The sequence below is a fragment of the Colobus angolensis genome, unplaced genomic scaffold (genome assembly GCF_000951035.1).
Source record: "Colobus angolensis palliatus isolate OR3802 unplaced genomic scaffold, Cang.pa_1.0 Scaffold105, whole genome shotgun sequence".
NCBI classification, from domain to species: domain Eukaryota; kingdom Metazoa; phylum Chordata; class Mammalia; order Primates; family Cercopithecidae; genus Colobus; species Colobus angolensis.
In genome coordinates this window covers 3,901,871-3,926,357 of record NW_012111475.1, presented here as the reverse complement: position 1 = coordinate 3,926,357, position 24,487 = coordinate 3,901,871, and the positions used below count along the sequence as shown (strand labels likewise).

Genomic DNA, 24,487 nt, shown 5'->3' with positions numbered 1-24,487 from the left:
TCAGTGCTCTTGCCAGGTCAAATGAGTCCACTCACATACTATTCAGTGCAAGCATTTAGTGCCTAACAAAGTGGTGAGTGACATGCGTTTGCCATGATCACTCCTGCCTCTCCCCTTGCTCCTCCGACTCCTTCCTTATTCTCAAACCTCTACTGCAATGTTCCTCCCGCATCCTTACCTCCCCACAGAGGCCTGCCTCTCCCCGTTCTCTTCACCCCTTTTCATTCTTTTCTCCCCTCCAGATCATCCAATCCTCTCATCAGTCAGTCCTGAGTCCTCCTTATCCTCTGTGGATGCACCCAGGCTCCCCTGCTGCTCAGATGCCAGAAGCCAACCCCTCTCTAACCTGCCCCCCACACAGCACACACCAAGCTGGCCTGTCCACCTCATGTTTTATTGTAAAAATGTTAAAATAAATTACATTTGACAATATTGCCAGTATGTACATACAGTGTGTGCAATGCCAGGACAACCAGCAACAACATGAGTTCATGAAAACATTTCACAGAAAAATACGAGGCTGTTCCTTTTCAGGCCCCTGCTGGGCGGCAGCCTCTGCAAATGGCTAGAGAAGTGGGAGTGTGGGCACATGCCCATCACTGTCTTCACACGTTGGGGAGGTGGGCTCTGGCCTCACCACCCCACAGTAGTGGGGCAGAGGGCAGAAAGTGAAGGGGGCTGGGCGGCTCTGATGACTTGCCTCCTGCCCGGCCTCCAGTCACCTGCAGTGGATGCTCCTTCCTGCCTTTGCTCACCTCAGTGTCCCCTTCTCCACCTCTGCTTGGGGACATGGCCCTTGACATCATGGCCTTGGATGAGGTCACCAAGAAAGGCCCAACTGAGTTGCACGGCAGGAGGGCAGACACTGGACCTCCCAATCCTTACGACCCTGCTCTTTAACCGCTGGCTCTGAAGCCAACAACAGATTCCAGGTATATAAAAACAGCAGTTTAAAAACATAAAACAAAAAAACAACAAAAACATTCAGGACACAGTGGGCCAGCCCCAGGGTGAACATCATGGAGAAGCCAAGAACTCCAGTAGCAGCAAGTCCTGCCCACCCCTCACCAGAGAGTCCAACCGTTTTCACATTATCTTTTGCTCCCCAGCCCAAATCCTTTCCTTTCCTTAAACACACACACGGGTGCACAGGTGTGCGTGCGCACACACGCACTGCACACACACACATGCACATCAAACAGCAGCTAGAGAGAGGAGCTTGATTCACATATTTGACCATCGCCCATTTGTGGGCCGAGAGCAATTTGGCCTCACCCTGCCTGGCCCAAGGGGGCTGGTGGGAGGGGGAAGTGGGCAGTGAGATCCTTGTTCAGGGCACAGGGAAGGAGAAGACAGCAGGATGGGGAGTGCAGCTCCTCAGGCCAGGGGGCAGGGTGTGCAGTTCTCTGGCAGGCAGGAGGGGTAAGGGTAGAACCAGCCAGAGCTGAGCCTCACTCTTGCAGCTCCCTGGCCACCAGCCCTAGCAGTCCCGGCTTCCAGTAACCCATGCCCTGCCACTCTCCCTCCTACCACTCGGGGGCCCACAGAAAGCCTTGTGTCTGCCACTGCTTGACCTGAGACGGGGAGCACGGCTTTGGGCTGGGCCTGAGTAGACCAACAAGGAGGATGAGGACCCCAGGCCCCAGGCCCACATGGGACTTGTTTCCAGGTCCCGTGAGTCAGGACTGTTTGAGCCCCTGCCCGCATCTCCTCACTCCAACCTCCAGCAGCCTCCACCCCACTACAGTTTGTAGTAGGTGCCCCACCTGACTGGCAGGCCCATAGCTGGGATGGGGGTGCTCCTGCGGAGGTACAGAAAGCACGGAAACACCTGACCCCACACACAGCGGTACCTCCCCAGACACTTCAGGGCTCCCTCTCCAAATGCCGAGCTCAGTAATACTGGTAAACTTAAACAGCTGAGGCCCTGGGCCTCAGAGAACCGTGTGACACTCCAGCAAATGGTGGGGTGAAGACCATGCAGGCAAGGCCTCCTCAGGGTCAGTCCTGCCCACCTGTCCCACCAGCCTGCATGCCTTTGCGTTGTGAGATACACCAGCCAAGTTCAGGACAGACGCCCCCAGAGCCAGGGTATGGTTCAGCTGGATAACAGAGGCCCTGTCCTGGGCAAACATCTAGCTGGGGATGATGGAAGGTTAGGAAGGCCCCTGGCCCCCACTCCCAGTTCCAAGGCTGCCCCCCAACCAGGACCAGCGGTCCTGGCCATCTCGGGACACCCCAGGGTGAGGGGGGAAGAGGCCGTCAAAGGTGGGGTGGGGAGCCAGCCCCGCCTCACGTGCCCTTGGGGCTGTTAGCCTTGTTGTACTCATTCATTAGCTGTTCATAAGGCACGGAGAGCTCAGACTCAGTGCTGGTGAAGGTGGACTCATCGGAGGAGGGGAACTCGCCCATGTTCAGGGGTGCCTTGGCTTCGGCCCCCTGCTGGGGGCTCTCCTCCCCTGCCAAGTTGTCCTCTAGCGAGGACTTGGAGGTCTCCTCATCCGAGAGGCCAGCCTCCGCGTTCACGAAGGTGATGCTAGCGTCCTGGAAGATGAGTGGATGGTAGTCCTGGGCGTCCCATGGCTCGCATTCCTCACTGATGCGGTCCAGCTGGTTCATGAACACCTCGGGGGCAGGGGAGCTGTCTTCAGGGGCCCGTGCCACGGCCTCCTCATCTGGGGGCCTTGATACATGGCCTTTGCTCCTTAGTGTCTGTGACACCTCTTCCAAGGTGGGCATCCGGTTCTTGGAGTAGACCACCAGGGGTGCCAGGGAAGGGGGCAGTGCTGGGAGCCCACCGCCTTGAGGCCCCAGCCCTGGGCCCGGGCCCGGGCCCGTCTCCCCACCCCCGCTTGCCTTCATGGCCTTCTTCCCGATCTGCTTGATGAGGTCGTTGTAGGTCTCTTCCTTCTTGGAAAGAAAGCTGAAGATGTTGACGTCCTTGGAGGCTGTACTTCCCTTCACTTGCAAGGCCTTCCGGGAGTGTGGGGAGCTCTCAAAGGACTCCTTCCGTCGTCGCCGCCGCTTCTTAATGGCTTTATGGACTTCCACAAACATGCTCACCTTCCAGTTGACAAAAAGGGACAGCCAGGCCAGCCCCAAGTAGATCCAGAGCTCCACGAAGTAGCGGTACAGGGCGTGGTAGTTGGCGCTGGGGTTCACACCTGAGCAGGCAGTCCAGAGGTCAGAGAGTTAGCAGGGCCCGGGAAATGTGCAATGGCCAATGCTGTGTGATCTGAGCAGGAATCAGGCCAGAGCACAGGATGGGGGTGCAGTGGGATAAAAAGGGGCCTGTTCTAGACCCTGGACTATCCCATCTTCCCGAAGGGCTTGGGCCCACTGTCATTCATGACCCCATCCCAGTATCCAGCCTGTCTCTGAGTCTCAGTTTCCTCAACTACAAAAAGTCAAGACAGGCCAGGCGCAGTGGCTCATGCCTGCAATCCCAGCACTTTGGGAGGTCAAGGCAGGTAGATCACTTGAGGTCAGGAGTTCAAGACCAGCCTGACCAACATGGTGAAACCCCATCTCTACTAACAATACAACAATTAGCCAGGTATGGTGGCAGGCACCTGCAATCCCAGTTACTCAGGAGGCTTGAACCTGGGAGGCGGAGGTTGCAGTGAACCAAGATCACACCACTGCCACTCTAGCCTGGGCGGCAGACAGAGACGCCATCTCAAAAAAAAAAAAAAAAAAAAAAAAAAATTCAAGACAGTGACTCTGTGAAGGAAGCTAAAGGGGTTTTGGGGGACTGGCAATGTAACCAACACACAGGTCAAGAAATATTTCATGAGTATTTATTTGCCTTTCTGTTGATTCTTCTACCATCCCCAGCTGTTCTGTGTATATGGTACAGTTCACTTAAAAACTGAAAGGACGGATATTACACAAGGGAGCCCCCAGCACCCTCTAAGCTGGGGCTAGACTCACACTGGTGAATTACAAACAAGGCTGGTGGTTAGGTCAGGATGACCCAGGAAGTACCCACCCTGGCAGGAAATACTTTGAACCATTGAACCATTTTTATTTTCCTTGAAGGTCTGGTCTGCCTTCCTGACTTCTTCCTTCTGGCTTCCTCAAATCAGCTCTCCCTTGACCTGGAGGAGGGCTCTGTCTGCTCCACATCCCCCTCCTGTTGCAGGGAGCCTTCCTGGATTACCCTCTATAGCTCTGAAGGTTCTTCTACACTCCAGGATTATTTGAAATGTCTTTTATGACTACATGTACAGGCATGTTGACCCATATTCCATTTGCCCCCTTGACTAGATACAAGAGCAACTTACAGAAGGGACCTGGAGGAAGGGGGCTACCTCTTTCACCAGACTAGAGGTTCTTCTAGGTGCTGTCGCCCGGTCGGTTCTCCTCCTCTGACCGGGCTCAGATAGCAGATGCCCTGAGTGGTTCTGTTAATCCTGCTCAAGGCTCTCAATCACAAGCAGAGTTTCATGATGACAGTAATGGGGGCACACACTAATATAGCCAGGCCATACCCTCAGCACTCATGAATAGTTATTATTTTTACTAATTTTACAGATGAGAAAGCTGGGGCAGGGTTTGGTGTCTTGCTGGTGCTGAGAAAGTATGGCTAAATGTACATCTGTATTTCCCTAATACCAGAGGCATCTCCTTAGCCTGCTCTGGGCCTCAAGGGCTAGACAATGGCAGGGTTGTGCCTTGTCCAAATGTACTGCCCAGGACAGCAGGCCCAGACTTGCTAGGGTCAGGGGAGTGTTTGCACCTCTCTTTCCTGTTCCTCCCCCAACTCAGCCAACTGCTCCCAGATGCCACATACATCAAGGACAAGGCTAGTGGTCTCCCACTACCCCAAAAGGGAGGGGGTAGAGAACAGAGGCCTCTGGAGCAGAAGTTGAGGTCACTGGGGCGCTGGGTCAACAGGGTCAAACAGGGTGTCAAGAAGATTAAGAACCAAGATGCTGTGCAGACCACAAACACAAGTTCATGCGTGGCTGGGGCCAGCTGGTGACAGGCCTTCAGACAAAGGGGCCAAAGAACCTCATCGCTTCCCTGGATTAAGCAGGGGAGGAGTAGGAGGGAGTGTCAGGGCTGGGGGCAGGGCAGTTGGGGAGAAGGCCTCCCTTGTCTTTAAGCTTGCTATAGCAGGAACAAAGCCCCAGGCCTCTGAGCCATGCCTCCAGGACAGCTCCCTCAGCTCTTGTGAAAGATGAAAGGCTGCTGAGGGCGTGGAGGGGGTGCTGGTGGGCTCAGGGGCTCCCTGGGTAACAGGTACCAACCGTGCAGGCAGAAGGCCCTACTTGCAAGCCCTCCATGAAGCCAAGCTCTGGAGTCATGGGAGAACAGAGGGAAAGGAGATCAGAAACTGAGCAGAGAGGAAAGGAGGAGGAAAAAAGTCATGTCTGAGAAAGGGAACCACAGAGAAAAGAGTCTTCTGCCACTACTCCAGGTCTTGGTTTCCTCTTGCAACCGGCAGAGTGGGTTGACAATCCCACTGGGTAAGAGAAGTGCCCAGAACATGGAACCCTACCACGGGCTCCCCTAACAGAGGTCTGCTGCACTGAAACCAAAGAAGCAGAAAAACAGGTGGGAGGCTGAGGTAGGGACTCACCGGCCACAAAGTCACCGAAGCCGATGGTGGAGATGGTGATGAAGGAGTAGTAGAGGCCCTCGATGTAGTTCCACCCCTCAGTCACCATGAACACGAAGGGTGGGATCACCAGGTGGACCAGGACGCCCCACACGATGAAGATGACTGTGCACGTGATCTGTGCCTTCCGCTGATGGGGAGCAGGAGGACAAGTCAGACAACAGTGGAGACTTGGAAACCCAGCAAAGGCACCCAGAGGTCTAGGGAGGCAGCTAGAGGAGAGGCTAGCTTGGGTACCCAGCCTGACCTAGGAGGGCAAGGAGCTGTGAAACTAGCCTCTTGCCATCTGTCCTTACATCCCTGGTCCATTTCCTGGAGCCTTCCTGTCCTCCCCTCACCTGTCATGGTTCCCCCATCTCTGCCCAACACCCAGGGTAGGGGACATACCAGACTCACGCCTCTCTTGGTAAGGAACTGCCCTAGTCTCTTGGCGCGTCCCCCGAAGAACTTGCCCAGGGCACTGATCCACGTCAGGCAGAGCGGCACCCCAAAGAGACCATAGAAGACGCAGAAGAGGCGACCAGCAGGGGTCTTGGGAGCCACATTGCCATATCCTGAGGAAGGAGAGAGTGAGGCCAAGAACAGGAGGGGTGGTCGAACCAGTGGGCCTTGCTTCCAACACACACACAGCCCATTCTCTAAGATAAACTGATACTGATCTATTATCAGTACTTAAGTAATGACATTTCCCTTGATCATACTCTGATCATGATCATTGATAAAGCAATTATGATGACATGAGCTGTATCTCCTCCATCATACAAGGAGCTCTCTGAAGGCAGGGACTAAGCCTGGTCAACAGGTCTTCCATTAGTCCATATGGTACCATCGTGCAAGTTACAAGACATGCTGTCTGTGTAGATTCCCCAGAAGCACTGTGGTAGATGGTCTCCAAAGATAGCCATCCTCAATTCCCTCCCTTCTTATGCAACTGTTCACACCAACGTGTTGTCTAATCCTCTTCCCTTGGAATCTGAGCTTTAGTGGCTTCACAACAGAAGCAGGAAGTGACGCTGGACAAGTGAGGTCTAAGAAGCCTGCTTTTCGCCTTGGTTCCCACATGCAGGTAGAAAACACATGCAGAGGCCTTGTGTTTTCATCCCCAGCTGAGCTCCCAGCCAACAGCCAGCATCAGCTGTCAAACCTGTGATGGGAGGAGCCATCTGGGCCATCAGATGAGTTTGGCTTTCAGAAGACTCCAGCCCAGCCATTGTTTGACTGCCACTGCATTGGGAGCCCAGGCAAGAACTGGCCAGCTGAGCCCAGTCAAGCTCACAGAATGGTCAAAGAGAAGAAGCTGCATTTTGAGCCAAACTTCTGGACTGGTTGGCTATGCAGCTTGAGAACTGAAACAGACACCCAGCTTGGTAAGTAGTCATATCTGGGTTTCTGCAATGAGCAATCTGGTTAATCTCTTGCATGGCTCTGGCCATGAGGCTGTGTCGCTGTTTCTGCTCAAAGAGCCCAGGTCGAGATTCATGGAAACCTTCCCAGGCATGATCAGCTACCAAGGACTTACTAAGTCCCCAAGAAAGTATCAAAAGAATAGCCTGCAACTGGCCTGATTGTAGCCCCAATAGGGCTGAGTGACCAGAGCTGGGTTTCTAGGAAGGTTCTGAGGAGCTAGGGCATGGATGTATGTGTCCTACAGGTCCCAGAAGACTTACCAATGGTGGTGATGACAGTCGCTGCAAAAATCATTGCATTGGGCCAGTTCCAGTTGTTGAAGGTCTGGTTCCCTGTGATGGCCACACCCTGTCCTGCAGCATCAGATACCACCTAAAATGAGAAACAGTAAAGGTCAGAGCTGAAGCCACACTTAACAGATGCTGACTGACAGAACTGCACTAAACTCCTTGTAAGCATTCTCATTTAATCATCACAATAAGAAGGTGGCAGTGTCTCCATGTTACAGATGAAACATTGTATAGAGGATCAGCGAGGTTACCTGATTTGCCCAAGGTAAAGATATGAACCCAGGCAATCTGGCTCCAGAGTTCATTCTTTCACTGAGTCAATGATTCTCCAACTTACTAGCATGCACCAGGATCACCTGGAAATCTTGTTCAACAGACTGCTGGCCCCTACTACCCTGAGTTTCTTATTTAGGAGGTCTAGAAGGAACATTTCTAAACACGTTCCCAGGTGATGCTATGGACAGGGACCACACTTGAGAACCACTGCACTAGATTATTCTGCCTCTCAAAAAAAGCATATGTGAGGCAGACACACACAAGGAGGTCCCCTGTGCCCTACCCAGCCCTCCATGGAGGGTGTTCTATCTGCAGAGACCAGGTCCTTGTTTGGGGTTGGCTGGGGAGGGGCCTCCCATATACCCTTCAGCCCACTGCAGGACACCTGCTGAGGTCAGCTCAGTGCCCTGTTGACTTGTCCTCAGAGGGCATGCAAATCAGTAGGTCCTCCTTTCCGCCAGCCTAGGACTCTACCCTCTTCCCTACAGGCTCTTACTTCCCTCCTTTTCCTGTAGCCCTTTCTCTCTCTACCCTGGGCTGAGCAACTCTCTGGGAAGGGACAGATCAGAAGGTGAGTACATTTCAGGGTGACTCATAATTGTGCTATCAATCCCCAAAGAGCTTCCAGTAACTGTGGATAGCAAGTGAGAGGCCACCTGGGGATGGGATGTCCCTCTGGAGATTGCAGGGGGCAGTGGGGCAGAGGTGTGGGGAACTTATCTACTCTTGCAATACTGACAGCTGTAAACCTGTTTCCATCTGACTAGGCCTTAACTCTGCCATCACCACTGGCCTCAACCTATCTGTGGGGCTTTATCAGCTGGCAGGGCCTGGACTCCAGAAGCCGCCTAAGAAGAGGCTCTAAATCTGGGGCTCCGTGGGGCTCAGGCCCTCCACGGAGGGCCTGAAGATGGGTAGGCCATCCAGACCAGAAGCTAGGCATTCAGCCAAATTCCCTATAAAAACCAAGGACTGAGAAAGAAGAGACAGAAGAGTGAGGGATGGAAACAGAGGGAGACAGAAAAACCTTGTTTCTAACCTACCCAGGGCATGATTGAGGTTTGGTGGGAAAAAAGGGCATGGGTGGGTTGTTCTGAAGGAATGTGCAATTTGCAGAAGCAGCAGCCGGCCTGTGTAAGTGGATCTGCACACTCTGCAAAGAATGTTCCATGACGGCATGCTTGTCTGTCAGACCATCAAACCACACTGCTCACTGCCCTGCCTCCTCTGGCATTTCATAGCATCTCCAAGGCTGGGAAGGCTGTGCAGGATCAAAGTGGAAAGTGGGGACCATCGCATCCAACTCTGGCCAAGGCAGCCCCTACCCTCAGAGAGCTCTCTGTCTAGCTGGCCAGACCATTTCAATGTGAAATGGCTAAAGGATATTCAGATACTAACAGGCCAACAGCAGAGCTAAAACAAATACTAAGGACCATCCAATGGGTTTCCGAAAACATCAAATCTGTTTGGAGCAAGAGAATGAGGAAGTACCAGGGTCACGTTAATGTTAAACAGATGGCAGAGAAAGCGGAACCACTCAGCTCTCCTTTGGCATCTACCTTTGTTATCTCAGATATCGATCTTCAACGGGACTGGCCTATAAGAAAAGAGTATCTAAGAACGTACAAGAACATCTTGAAATGATAATTGAATCACTGACCAAAGGTGAGTCTGCAGCACCACCTCTGGTCATCCCCCGTGGAATCATGGGGAACAGGAAAGATGTTGGAAGACAAGCTGTTTCCATTTTTCACAAAAAGGAAAAAGGTGGATTCTAGAAATTCAGAAAACAAACCTGAACTCTTGCAAACTTCAAAATGGGGAGAGGAGAATGTCTGGAACATGCAGAAGAGGAAGTGGTGGGCACTAGAAACTAGCACAGATTCACCCAGAACAAGTCATGCTCAGCTAAGTGCATCTCCTTTTCAACGGGGTTGCACAGCCTTGAAGTTCTGTGGAATGGAATCCATCTAGATATCAGCAAGGCGGCTAACAGATGGGCTTAAAGAAACTCATGTGGACAAGACACAGAAATGGCAGTGGAGCCAGGATTAATTGGGTCCATTCAAAGGCAGACAAACAACCCCGGGAGGTACTGATCATTATCAACCCAGACTGAATCTCCACCATCATGCTTAAGGCCTGGCTTTCTTCAATATTTTAAACCACAGCACAATGAGGACAGAGATGGCTTACCAATCCAATGAGCCATGCATGCAAAACTGGGGATAAGGATGGGATGGGAAGATAGCTAACACACAGCAATGGCAGTATCAAGATTCAAAATCATCTGGCTGGATATAGGGGCCAAAATCAACAACATACAAGTATCTGCTTAAATGTTTAAATCTTATACTTTGGATTGGAAAAGACTGGTAAAGGATTGAAGGGAAAAGTCCCTGGATATCAGCTGACCATGAATCAACAAACACTAGGATGGCTGACACAAGAAAAGTAAATGCAATCTCAGGCTATGTCAACTCCAGGTCTATCCAGGGCTGGGAGGTAACAAGCCCACTGTTCCTTGCAGGGTCAGGCCACATACGGGGCACCTTGTTTCATTCTGGGTGTCAGACTTCACATGATATGCTATCCAACAGGCCAAAAGTCAAAGGGGAGATGGGGTGGCTGTTTTGGATAATGAGTCTACAAAGGGCTACTCCTTGTAGTAATAAATTTCTGATAATGCAAAGTATTTAGACGGGGGTAGCCAGCATCCATCAGGGGTGTTGTGGAAGGCATGTCTGGAACAGGGGTTCTCCACAGGGGTGGTAGTGCCTTTTGGAAGTGTCTGGCAATGCTTTCTAAGGAGGAATGTTGCATGTGCCAGGCACTGTTCTAGGCAGTGAGGATACTACAGTGAAGGGACAGAATATCAGACCTCCTCATATGTTTATTCTAATGGGTGATGGGAGATGCTCTGGCATTGAGTAGGCAGGGGGCTAGAGATGCTAAATGCCCTGCAATTAGCAGGACAACCACACCTACAAGGCCAAAAATGCTCCCCCCGGGAAATACTAGCTTGCCAAAGGTAACCTGTGATTTGGGAATCATTTAGTAAGCTCTAAGGAGACATCAAACAAAAGAACTGGCAAAACAGGGTAACTGAAGAAGGCATTAAGTTTGGGAGTGGGTAGAGGTGGAAGAACTGGGCTTTCTACCCTTCACCCCACTGACCGTGTGCCCTACGGGCACCAGCTCACAGCCTCAGGCCCTGGCTTATCAGGCAGCCACAACATTATGTGCTTTCCCCATGACTTCCAGTATCACTCTGTGGTTGCTCAGCAAGGGGCAGGCAAAGGAGGCGCTGGAGAGAGCCCCTAACTCCCCGGGGCTGCAAGCACTACTCATTCCTTGTAAAGACCCAGTGGTGGCAGTTACACCTACTGGGCGGAGAGAGGTTGGTTACCTGGCAGAACCGGGCTAGGCTGTAGACTGCCCGGTTTCAAGCCTGCAACTTCAAGCCTCCCCGCCTCCCTCTGCCTGGGTCTGCCTGCCCCTGGGCTGCCCCACTGACCCTTGCTGTTGCCTCCTCTGCTGTGGTTCCCAAGCAGCTGGCCTGGGAATCAGCTAAATCAGCAAAGTATTTAGACCAGGGTAGCCAGCATCCATCAAGGGTGTTGTGGAAGGCATGTCTGGAACAGGGGTTCTCCACTGGGGTGGTAGTGCCTTTTGGAAGTATCTGGAAATGCTTTCTAAGGAGGAATGTTGCATGTGCCAGGCACTGTTCTAGGCAGTGAGGATACTGCAGTGAATGGACAGAATATCAGACCTCCTCATATGTTTATTCTAATGGGTGATCGGAGATGCTCTGGCTCTACCCAAGTGCTAGTGGAGAGAAGTGGTACTAGTGCTGCTGTATGTCAGACACCTCTCGCCGGGGCTTTTACACACGTTACCTAACTGGCTCTTCCTGTCATTCTGCCAGGCATCACTTGGCAGAAGAGGAAAGCCGGGCTCAGGGAGCTGAGGTCTGGATGTGAATCTGGGGTGCCAGCTCCCTATTTCCACCATGTGTATCTGTGGATACCTCAGTGATCATGGTTGGGATTATGCAGGAAGAGGGGGGGCTTTAATCGGTCTCCCAGAAGAGAAAAGCTGACCCAGGACTGAGGCCATCACTGGGTTAGGGGGAGGGACATGGGAGAGCCAGGTAAACACCCTGTCAGACAAGGCGTCCCGTCCTCGGGGTTAGGGAAACAGCTTTCGCGGGAGGAGGCGGCCCCTGTTCACTGGCTGGATTCTTTAACTTGGCTCCCAAATTCACACGAGACAATATTTTCATTTTCCATACAAGCCTGGAGAGTGACGGGAAATGGGGAGCCTGCACACAGCCCAGGCCCAGCTCTTGTTTGGGAACGGAGTAGAGTTCCCTGCCTCTGTCACCATCATCATAAAGCAGCTGTGATTTACGGAGGGCTTCCTATGTGTCAAGAGTTGGGCTAAGCATTTTATGTGCCTTTAGCTCATTTAGTGAGGACAGAATCCTGCTGGGAAGATACTATAATTTTTTCCATTTTGCAACTGAGGATTTGAGGCTTAGAGGGGTTAAGAAAGTGCTAAAAACAATGAAGCCAGGACTAGAACCCAGGCCCATCTGGGTCCTAACTGCTGTTCTCCTATCTCCTGTCCCCATAAAGGCCACAGGAAAAAGGCCTGTGCATACTTCCACCCCCTTCCCACCAGCTGAAAAAACAGTCCCCTAAAACCAGTTCAGCCACTCTGACCAGCCCTCATTCTGTTGCTTCAGTGAGGAAACAGCCATGTGTGCCCTTGCCCAGAGCTTCAGAGGGCCAGCTGCCCCAACCCTACCTTCCCAGGCGCTCGCTGTGCTGACTGAGTAATCTGGATTCCTAGACATCCCCTCATCTCCCAAGGATCTGAGGCTTCCCTGGGCAGCGGTGGGGCTTCCCCTTCCTGGAGAGAGGGATCTAGACTGGGGCTCTGGGACATGCTGCCCACCTTCAGACATGGGCAGGTAGGGCAAGGTGGGCGCTTCCCCTTTACGGGGTGGGGTAAGGGAAACCAAAGTCCAGATGTTAGCCTGTTGGGATCACAGCTATCTGGCACCCATAGAGCTACTCCAGGCCCTGCCTCCAGCTCTGCAGCTGCCATCGCTTTAGGATCACAGGACTCTTTCTTGCTCTGCAGGATGCAGCCTTAACAATCTTCCTCAATTCCAGCCTCTGCTAGACTCCTGGATTGTCAGTGGTTCATGGGTTCATGGGCCAACCCTCCTTTACCATTCCCAGCTGCATCAATTCTTTTTTCTTTTTCCTTCTTTTTTTCCTTTTTTGCAATGGAGTCTCGCTCTGTCGCCCAGGCTGGAGTGCAGTGGTACAATCTCAGCTCACTGCAACCTCAGCCTCCTGGGTTCAAGCGATTCTCCTGCCTCAGCATCCCAAGTAGCTGGGATTATAGGCACGTGCCACCACGCCCAACTAATTTTGTATTTTTAGTAGAGACGGGGTTTCTCCATGTTGGTCAGGCTGGTCTCAAACTCCTGACCTCAGGTGATCCACCCGCCTCAGCCTCCCAAAGTGCTGGGATTACAGGCATGAGCCACCGCGCCCGGCTATCAATTCTTAATTCACTGTGTCAAAGCTCACTTGCCCCTCTGGAGGGACTAAAATCAGGCCCTGGAAAGGAAAATAGAGCTGATCTCCTTATGTGCATGGTGCTTGGTAATGCAGAAAGAAACCTATCATTCCTCTCACCTCCCCTCCCAGCCACCTTGTAAGGGATGTGGGCATGGCTTATTCATTCTTATTTCATAAATAATACATTGATATTTAAGCACTTATGAAGACAGGCACCTAAATCTAAGCACTTCACTTATCTCACAAAATGTCAATACCCTCTAAAGTAGATACTATTACTACCCCCATTGTACAGATGAGGAAACAGAAGCATTTGCCCAAGGTCACAGAGCTAGTTAGTCGTGGAGCTGGGATGAGGGCCCAGATGGCTCCTAACCTCTGCACTATCTAGAGATGGGGGAAAAGGCACGCAGGTGGGCTTCTAAGTACAAGTGAAATGGCCTACCAGGCAATATCCACAGACACGCAGAGACTCCCCTAGAGTGTCAGCTTCATGGGGACAGGGCCTTTTATTTGTTTTGTGTTCCACTGATGTATTCCCCAAACTTAGAACACTGCCTAGCACACAGTAGCTATTCAACAAATATTTATTGAATGAGTGAATAAATACATTTAAATAAATAAGGGTATATTCCCTGGCCTCAACTCACTTGTCCTCTAGTGCCCCTCCAGCCCCAACCACTTCCAGCATCATTCTGCAGTTGGTTTTTAACTAAATTCATCAGTTAAACAAGGTGGAGGCCTGAAGAGCAAGAGGGCAGGAAGAAGAGGCACAGACCCCAGCAGTGGCGGGGCTCACAGGGCTGCTGAAACCACCAGCATCCAACTGGTCTTGGGTTGAAGAGGCGGGGGCCACCAGGCTGAGAGGAGAGGGCAGGGGGCCGGGAGCTGGGGAAGGGGCAAGGTGAGGGAGGCAGACAAGAGCCCGGAGGAGAGGGTTCAAGATGAGGGGGAGAGGTCCCTCAGGTGGCTGGGACTGTCCTTCCTGCAGGGAGGAAACTCCCTCGGAAAACTCCCTCGGGAAACTCCACGAGGGCAGTGGATGTACCGAGAGCAGGCAAAGGGACGGAAGAGTCAGTAGAAATTGCACCTTTACTTCCAGCTAAAACCTGCCAGATGGGAGCAGGTTTTCAGCAGAAACCTCTGGGCTTCTGACTTTCACAGGTCTCGGAGCCCTGTCCTCACTAGGAGGAACAAAGAAGACAAGGCAGGTGACCCTGCCCGCATTGTTCTCAGGCTGACCACTTTTCCTTACTGAATCCCAAAGCCCCTCCTCTCTGAGGGCACTCAATCAATCCCATTGGCAGCAGGGCCGCTGCAGCTCAGGCTGAGCTCTATCTAGGAAGCCACAGGGCCATCTTTCAAATGCAGACCTGTGCTCATGGAAAAGGTGGAACCAACCTGGATTTGAATCAGAGGGGTCTCTCGATGGCTGGCAACAAACCTCTGGGTAAATAACCTAGCCTCTCAGCCTTACTTTCTCTGTCTGCAAAATAACACCTACTCTGCACATATGAAAAGCACCTAGGACACAATAAGCACTGGATAAATGTATCTGCAATCAATATTGTGATTCACATGTGCGTCCGTCAGGAACAAGACCCTGCAGAGATCTGAGACCCAGGAGCAAAGCTGCTCACCCCCAAAGCTGACGCAGAGGGGCTGGCACGTCCCGGACAAGTGGTAGAGAAGGACTAGGGGTTTCAAGTCCTGTGCCTGGAAGACAGGAAAGGGTGAGAACACTGTCCCTAACCTTCTTCACAACTGCCACCTCTTCCCATTTCCCCATTTTAACAGAGAAAACTGTCGATTTTCAGCCTGATCCATCAGCTCCCTCAGGCCACATGGAGGAAGGGACTGTGGCTCCAGAGATATTCCCTGGCCACCTGATGGCTGGGAGTCAGGGGCAGAGGGAAACGGGCAAGCCCAACATGCCTCACCCCATCCCTCAGAAGCCCTATCTCTCCTGGCCTCTGCCCCTCAGAGGCTCACAGTCACCCTGGCCAGTTTCCCGTCCAACCAAGCAAGTTGGGCAGGACTGCTGAGGGAAAGAAATGCCACCATTGGTCCCATCCTGTCTTCACCGCTTCCCCGCCATCACCCCTGGCAGCTGCTGGGTACCTCCCCATGTGAGGCTGAGGCCAGGAGGTGTTAGATGGCGGCTTCTCTGAACTCTAGTCCAGCTCCCTCCCAGCCCCTACCCAGTGTGACCATGAAGCAAGACATGGGCAGTGGCTCGCAGTACAGGCTGCTCAGTGGATCCCCTTGGAGGTTAAATAAATGCTACGCCTGGTCCCCAGCCACCGATATTCTGTTGACCTGGCACGGCTTTTAAAAAGCTCCAGAAGTTGATTCTAATATGCAGGGGCTGCCCTAGTGGAAGCTGACAGGGGGAGGGAGGTTCAGGCCTTCTCCATCTTCCTGTCTAAAATGGAGTATGCAGGGCAGAGAGAAGGAATTCTTGGTATTTTCCTGACTGCCTCTCGCCCCGGGTCAGGTGACCAGGGTGTGGCTCGGAGGGCAGCTGTAGTTTACAAGCAAGGTATTGGCAAGGGCCCAGTGGTGCCACCCTGATACCTGCACCAGCAGCCAGTCCAGTTCGCCTGAGCTTTGTCTCTCCCAGGGAAGGAGCAGATACTGGTCCAAAGGCAGCAGGGCCACACCGGTCTCCTTGAAGACCAGAGCTGGGCTGTTGGAGAGCGGACTTTGTTAACTTGTGGTTGCTTATCTGTTTTCTCAGATTTGCTCTAATATCTATCTGGAGTATCGATTACATTTGAGAAGGCAGGCAGGCCAAATCAATGGCTGGCGGCTTTGGTGTGCTAGGACGTCAGCACAGGGCCTAAAGACCCAGGCTCGCCTCAGCTCTGCCAGTACCGTCTTGAGATCCTCCAAGAATCTTTGATTGCTTTGCCTGCCCACTTCTCCGTAAAATGAGGAGGTTGGACTATGACTACTGGAGTCCCCCTGCCTGGGCAGGTGATACCTCCCCTACCTCCACAGTACATTCAAGAAAGTGCATTTCTATCCTCAGGATTTAGCTCATCGGTCACCATACTACTTTTTTAACCTGGACTGCAACTGAGATCATCTGAGAGAGCTTGGAAAAATACTCCTGCCCTGGTCCTGCCCCTAGAGATGTTGAAAGAAATAGTCTAGGGCCTGAACTGCGAACCAGGATGCTTCAAAGCTCCCCCAGGTGATTCTAATCTTATGTTCAGCCAAGTTTCAAAAGCACTGCCCTAGATCCAATCCATTCTCCCTCCTTGTCAGGGACTTGAGCGCGGCCCCACTCCTGACGTCAGCACGAGGCAGGCTGTGCATGCATACAGGCGGAACTGTCCTCTTGTCCACCTTTGGGCTTCCCCCAGCCCACCTCCTGGGCCATCTCTCAGCAGTCTCTGCAGAGCCCAGAGGCGCTGCTAGGTCTCACGCTCAAGAGGGCAAGCCCCTGCCAGATGGGAGCAGGTTTTCAGCAGAAACCTCTGGGCTTCCGACTCTCACAGGCCTGGGAGCCCTGTCCTCACTGGGAGGAACAAAGAAAACAAGGCAGGTGACCCTGCCCGCATTGTTCTCAGGCTGGGAAGGTAATCCCCCAGGGCAGGGGGCAGCTGAGCATCCCTCCTGTGAGAGCAAGCCCAGAGCAGAGCTGACCTGAGGTTGCAGGTTTGGCTAAGGCAAGCAGTGAAGGACTGGTGGGGCCCGAGCTCAGATGGAACGTCAGCATGTGCTCTCAGGCACCTGGAGGGCTGAGCTGACCAGTGACTGACACTGGAAATTCCTGTGCGGGCAGACACAGGGGACCTCGAGGGCCCCTTCCTGGTCCCACAGCACCACTGTGTGCCTGAGAAGTGGCCCTGGGGAGCAGGAAAGAGCCCCCTCCCTCCCAAACACACGTACCAGATGACCCTCTGAGGTCATGCTCTCAAAATCTATCCCTGCCTCATCTTCTCAGGGAAGGTAGGATGTGTCCAGGGAGGCTTAAATGACAACAGGGGCATCCTTCATCTACCTGCAGCTTCTCTACCCCAATTCACAACCACTGCCCTGCCCAGGGTGGCTGGGGCCCAGGTCTGGGGTACTGTGTTGGTGTCTCTGCCCTATCTGGGACACTGAGGCCTGGATTTGTGACTTTGTCCCCTTCTCTTCCCAGAGTTCAGATCCCAGGGGTGTCTGACGCCTCTCTGCCCTGACTGATGCCAAGAGGTGTCTCCCAATTAGTGGGACATCCGTGTCAGCAGGGGCAGGAAACAGTTTCAGCTGGGGCCCCTTGAGCCTGTCCAGCTGGGCAGAGCAGCCTCCCCCATTCCTCCATAAGGCTGTGGGTCACTAGGGAGAGACTTTCCTTCTAAGGTGGGGTTAGGAAGCTCTACCCCAAGCCCCTGCACTTGGATTGGGCCCCTGGCCCATTGTCCTTTCCAGGGAAGCCAGCAGAGCTCTCAGGCCTGGCTCACTCCTCCCTGACTTGGCTAATGAGGTCCTGAGTCAGCATCCCCCCACCAAAGCCCCACATTCATCAAGTACCTCTCAACCATAACTCCTCTACCACTGTCTCATCTGAGACCTAAGACCCTGAAGGGAAACCAGGCAAAATGGATACACTATTCCCATTCTGTAGATGAGGAATCTACAGAGAGGCTAGAAAGATGGTGAAGCCACACAGCAAGCTGGTGACCGAGCACAGAGCAGGTGAGGCCCCGTCCACAGAACAATCAGCCTTCCACTCCCCACCCGGAACTGGGTTGAGAAACACCAACTAAAGCACAGCAGGGAAGGTGCAGGCAGACACTGGTGACACAGCAGAGATAAAGGGCTGTGCTGTGTGGTCACACCCACGGATCTGACCTGACTGTACGAGTTAGGGTAAGCACGTGCCTACGCTCCCTACCCCATTCCCCTGCAGATGCCTCAGATTTACCCTGACCTCGGGGTAGGGTCAAGGAGCAGCCACAGGAAGCCACCAACCACTCAAGGTTTCTAAAAACAGTCCTTGGAGCAGGCCAGAAAGGAGGCCATGGGAACTGCTGACTCACCAGCTCCCCATCCCAGGCCAATGACCTGAGGGAGGTACAGTTCACGGGCCGCCCGGCTGCCTCTCGCGTGCTTGCCTGATTCCTGTCCTCCCAAACCCAGGTCTACACTGGCACACCAGCTGGGCTGGCCAGTCCCTCCACACAAAAATCACGCACGGGGCCCTCTGTGAGTGGTACAGGAGAGACGGCAGAGGGGAAAGGTCACTTTCGGGTTCCAAACCCTGACTCCAGCATCCACTAGTGGGTTCCCTGGTGCATGTCTTATCACCTCTCTGAGCTTAATGCTCGGTATCTGGAAAACAAGAGTCACAGCTTCACTGTGTTGGCACACTGATTACAAAAAATGACGAACAGCTCAGTGCTGGGCACATGGGGCGTGTTCCAGAAACAAGCACTGGGAAGGAAAGTAAATGTGACTATTATTGATCTGTGAATAGAACAAGGGGCTCGGGGAGGACGCCTCCATTCTGAGGGTCTGTGTCCGCTGAACGTGGCCTTCAGAGCTGGGGAGTTGGGCTAGGTGTTGATAGCAATGCTCTCCTTCCATTTTACCACCTCCTGGGCACGGGCCAGTCCCTCCGGCTCAGCAGTTCTCCACCCCTCTGTGCCTTTGCAGGTAACTTCCTGCAGCTCACTCTCACTTCAACCAAGTTTCATCTCAATGTCTCCTCCTGAAAGAGACCATGACACCTGAAAGACGAAGCCTCCGTCCCGCTCCTGCTCCTCACCTCACTGCACTGATCACTACCTGACATTCTACTAGGCATCTGTTTCTCTGGCTTCCTAGTTATCTGCCCTAAATAGATCATAAGCCCTACACGGAGAGACTCATGCATCCCTTAATCACAGAACAGAGCCTAGCTCTAGTAGGTGCTCAAGTATTTGCCAAATGAATGACTGAGTCTCCAAGACGTGTGCCTTCCAAGGCAGGACGGTGGGCTCTGGCTCCACTGGAGAACGCAGGGAGCCCAGACAGATGCAGGTACAGTGTGGGTTGATGACCGTTTCCAGGCCCCAGGACCTCCTCCCTACGCCACCTGTCTGCAAGCCCAGAGCCCCCGGAGGTTCTAGCCCTGGTGAGTCAGTTCCCCTGCGGACTCTGGAACCATCAGGATTCCAGAGGAAGGAGGCAGGTGGGTGAGGAGGGGTGGGGAGGAGCTGAGGGATGTCTGGGTGTCTGAAGGCCTGATGGCCCCAGCTCTCCCCATGCATGCTGCTGCTTTCCTGCCCTCCCAGCAGCGGAAAGGAAGGATGCTGTGATCCATGAAGCTCCTTAGTCCTAGTGGCTGCCAGTCCTGTTACCCTGGACACATCTGCCTGCCCTGGCCCCCCTTGCCGGGGGCTCTAAGGACAAGGCTCACCACTGCCAATACCTCCAGACTCCTGCCTCCCTGGGAGGAAGCTGGCTCCTGACCCCTGTGCTACATTTGTCTCTCTAGGTTACATCTGTACCCCTCAACACAGTTGGAGCTGACACCACCACACCTCTTGCCTCTCAGAATTCCCCTGACAAACCTAGCAAATTCCCCGACCCAGGGGCCGCCTCACCTGCTCCTCCCTCCTCCCCCACCCTGTGCCTGTGGCTGGCAGCTTCCGGTAATAAGTAACTGCCATCCTTGAGGGCTGAGGTTCTGATAAGAGATGATTAAGGCTACCCATTTATTATAATTTAAGATTATCAAGTGGTTAAACTGTAAACCTCTTCATTAATTAAAAAAGAAAAGCCCATGAGGAACCAGGAGATGGGATTAATCCTGTACCAGGGGTGGGGCCGCTGGGTTTCTCTCCCCCTATGAGGTATGCTCCCTGCCTGCTTAATACACAACATTCCCCTTCCCACCCAAACTGGGACCCCAAGGAGCTCATTCGAGGAGCTGGTTTTCTCATCCACCACGGCCTCTGAGCATGATCTTGCCCCCATCCTTCTTTTCAAAGCCCCCCTGCAGGATCCTCCTGAGAGCCAACCACCTGTCCCCAAATCCTTCCTTATTGTCTGACTCTAACCTAAATCCCTCCGGCTACAGTCCAAGCCCATTTCCTTTGGTTCAGTCTGCGTCTGGAGACAGACAACAGCTGGCCTCCATCCTCTCTGGAATAAATTGTACAAGAAACTACCAGCAAACCAGACATCTTGGGATGGATGGCATTCTTTGCAGGGTGGGAGGGGGCTTTCTGCCATGATGACCCCCACATCCCGAACGCAAACCCCACCAGAAGACTGAGTCATGATTAGAGACAAGAGCAAGATCTCAATGCCCAACAACCTCAAAATCACTGGGCAAAATGCAAAAGGAGGCTGGGAGTGGTGGCTCATGCCTGTAATCCCAGCACTTTGGGCGGCCGAGGCGGGCGGATCACCTGAGGTCAGGAGTTTGAGACCAGCCTGACCAACATGGTGCAACCCCATCTTTACTAAAAATGCAAAAATTAGCCCGACGTGGTGGTGCATGCCTGTGGTCCCAGCTACTCAGGAGGCTGAAACAGGGAGAACTGCTTGAACCTGGGAGGTGGAGGTTGCAGTAAGCTGAGATCACACCACTGTACTGCAGTCCGAGTGACAGAGCGAGACTCAGTCTCATAAAATAAATAAATAGAAAAGCAAAAGGAGTATTTAGGAGTATTACCCTAAAGTTCAGGCTCCCTGACTCAGATCTCAGGCCACATTAGTTACCCTAGGGGCTCTGGCCACCAAGGCCCCCATTTGGAAGCCACAGGGTTGCAGTTCAAAGATGATCCCCCGATAGTGTGGGAAAGAAGAGGGAGGCTGGTGTCCCCTGACCATGCCCTTACTACCCAGGTATGCCAGAAACAGAGAGGCCAGCCAGGCACAGTTGTCCTGCCTCTTCTGCCCTGTATGCATTTCCCCCCGCCAACCATCCATCCCCAGCCAACTGGGGCGTGGGACCTGACTGGGATTAAGAAACAGAACGGGTGCCTGGCTAGATCTGGCATTTATGGCAGGTGTGCACAGCTACATTTTTTGTGCCTCCAAAGAGGGACATGGCTCAGGGGTCCCTAGGGGGAGTGAAGGTGAAGAGAACTGCCTGTTCTACACCTTGCCCTCCTGTTCCCCTACTCTTCCTGGGAAGTAGCCAGGAGCCTAATTTTACACATGGCAAGAGGGCCAAGGGGCATGAAGAATACAGGCTGCGTCCTGGCAGTCCACTGCTTGGACAGTTGTTTAGCTCTCAGCAGCCCAGGATGAAGGGCTGGGAAAAGTTAAGAAACTTTTCCATACCTTGTGCTGAAGGTATGGAAAAGTACTGCCAGGCCCTCCTAGTACAGAGAGGCTAGGTTGAGGTGAGGGATGGGGAGAGGGTTGGAAAAACCTCCAACTCCCCTAACCTGGGGCCCAGGATGAGAAGTCAGGCAACAGGAAATGGAAACTCTTCCCTCTGAGACACAGCCCCATTGTGAAATGCGAGAGGCAGAAGGAGCGAGGGCCATGCCTCAGACACACACACATCCTTTCTCTGCTCCACAAGGGCTGGGATGTTAAGCACAGACGTTTCCAAGCCTGTTTAACCCCTAACACCCAACCAGGCTCTGGCAAGGCCTCAGCCTTCCTGGTGGAATGAAAGAACATTTGACAGACAAGCCTGTATAGCACTGGCTCCTCCCTAGCCTGGAGTCATGACTGTGCTTTCTTCACCTGTAAAATGGGAATGATGCTACCTCCTCATCAATTCTCAAGGTTATGGATCAAAAGGCTCGATGGAGAGCATGAAGGCTGGTGCACAGGCAAGTTAGAGATGCTCCTGATGCATGAACTTTGTGTTTACAAATGTCCATGGTTGTGGGGTAAGAGTGCGTTGTACGCGGCTGGGAGGACAATGAAAGAAGGGAGAGTAATGTGCCAGGTTTCTAAGTGAGGCAGGGAGCAGGCTCTATGCCTTACACAGCTGCATCCTGTCCCCCTGTGAACTGTTTTCAGTGAGTGGTAACAGGGGCAGCCACTTCTCAGACTTGCCCAGGGAGGTCCATCTCCCTTCAAGCCTGCTGAAAAAGAGCCCTTCATCCTGGGCTGCTGAGAGCTAAACAACTGTCCAAGCAGTGGACTGCCAGGATGCAGCCTGTACTCTTCATGCCCCTTGGCCCTCTCGCCATGTGTAAAATTAGGCTCCTGGCTACTTCCCAGGAAGGGTAGGGGAACGGGAGGGCAAGGTGTAGAACAGGCGGTTCTCTTCACCTTCACTCCCCCTAGGGACCCCTGAGCCATGTCCCTCTTCAGAGGCACAAAAAATGTAGCTGTGCACACCTGCCATAAATGCCAGATCTAGCCAGGCACCAGCTCCCTGACCCATGCACAGGGCAACCCACCCAACCTATTAACCCAACAAAGATGGAACCAGAGTCATGGACAAACTTTCGCTGCTCAATGCAGCTCAAACCAGGGTCAACTGATTCATTAAGTGTTTGCTGAACACCAACAATGTGCCCAGGCACTGGGCAAAATAAAGGAAGTGCAAGACACAGACCCTGCCCAGGAGAATCTCATAGTTTCACAAGAGACAGGCAGGAGTCAGGAAAGAGGTACATGACAGCAGAAGATGGCAGAGAAAGCAGCCAACAAACCAACAGTGAGGCCAGGACAGTTCCAGGGGCTCACTCCACGCCCCTTTCAAGCCCAAGCAACGGTGCATGAAGCAGGGCAAGAAGCCCAAACACAGATGGAACTGAGGCTCAAAAGACATGAATGAACAAGGACCAGAGCAATCTCCCAGTCAGGTGTTCCACCCACTCTACAAACAGTGCTCAGCCCTCCTCCCCTTCCCCTACTCCACTTTTCCTGGCCTGCAACCCCCACCATGAACCCTAAAAAAATCCTGGAAAACTCCTGAAAATTTTAGCCATCCTCTTCTTCCATTCTTTCTAGATCTGTGGTGAGAAGATACAAGCATAGTTTTCACCTTAAGAAGAGAAATACCTGCTTAGCTGGTAAAATTCACCTGATCAGTGTACATTATGAACCATAAGGGCTGATAGTTGGTGCTTCCCTGCAGAGTAGGGAGGCTGAGAGGCTGGGCTGGAGCAGGCCATTAGAAGGAATCTGGAGACAATAAGGAAACAAGTCAGAGATCAATGAGAAAGGATTCTCTTTCTACAGCCTGGTCTACCTCCTAGGGAGCCACTGCTGAACAATCTGAGTCCACAAGGACTGACCTGGCAAGGCAATCACACGGATTGCACAAACTACATGCTTTCTGTCAGCTGGTCCAGGGGGTGCGCTCACCTTGGCTGTGCTTACAAGTTTTCCAGTGGATAGGACCAGAGCAGGAACGAAAGCTGACGAGGCGCAGAGGGAGGCCAGATGTGGCATTAGAAACCTCGGCTTCTGACCCAATACTCTAGCACTGCCAAAGAGAACTCTCCCATGATGGAAATGCTCTGTATCTGCGCGGTCCCCTGTGGCTACTGAGCACTGGAAATGGAGCCAGTGACTGGAGAACTAAAATTGAATTTTATTAGTTTTAATTTTAAATTAAGCAGGCAGGCTGGGCACGGTGGCTCACACCTATAATCCTAGCACTTCGGGAGGCCGACGTGGGTGGATCACATGAGGTCAGGAGTTCGAGACCAGCCTGACCAACATGGTGAAACCCCATCTCCACTAAAAATACAAAAATTAGCCAGGCATGGTGGCGAATGCCTATAGTCCCAGCTACTCTGGAGGCTGAGGCAGGAGAATCACTTGAACCCAGGAGACGGACATTGTGGTGAGCTGAGATCATACCATTGCAGTCCAGCCTGGACAACGAGAGCAAAACTCTGTCTCAAAAAAGAAAAGAAAAAATGTAATTAAGCAGGCAGGCTGGGCATGGTGGCTCAGGCCTGTAATCCCAGCACTTTGGGAGGCCGAGGTAGGCAGATCACTTGAAGTCAGGAGTTCAAGACCAGCCTAGCCAACATGGTGAAACTCTGTCCCTACAAAACATACAAAAATTAGCCGGGTGTGGTGGTACATGCCTGTAATCCCAGCTACTCAGGAGGCTTGAGGCAGGAGAATGGTTTGAACCCAGGAAGCGGAGGTAGCTGTGAGCCAAGATGGCAACACTGCACTCCAGCGTGGGTGAGAGAGATTCTGTCTCAAAAAATAAATAAGTAAGCAGGCATAATGATTAGTAATATCAAGTCAAAAAGGTAAAATTGTATAGCGGCATGTGGGTAATGACTACCATACTAGCACCAAGACTGTATCAAGCACATCCTACCTGCAGCTTCCTTTGGCAGAGCCTGCCTCCCCTGGACCCTCAG

The 24,487-nt window shown here is 52.7% G+C and overlaps 1 protein-coding gene across 1 annotated transcript in view; it reads right to left on the bottom strand.

Annotated features, from left to right (window-relative positions):
• Positions 1-373: 373 nt before the first annotated feature.
• The window catches only part of KCNK5 (potassium channel, two pore domain subfamily K, member 5), a 41,154-nt gene continuing 17,040 nt past the window's right edge, over positions 374-24,487 (bottom strand). The window contains exons 2-5 of the mRNA XM_011944349.1: positions 7,294-7,405; positions 6,014-6,180; positions 5,588-5,756; positions 374-3,164 (exon numbers count right to left, since the gene is read on the bottom strand). Of these exons, the coding sequence (XP_011799739.1) occupies positions 2,293-3,164; positions 5,588-5,756; positions 6,014-6,180; positions 7,294-7,405 (1,320 nt within the window). The 3' untranslated portion in view covers positions 374-2,292. The remainder of the gene's footprint in view (positions 3,165-5,587; positions 5,757-6,013; positions 6,181-7,293; positions 7,406-24,487) is intronic.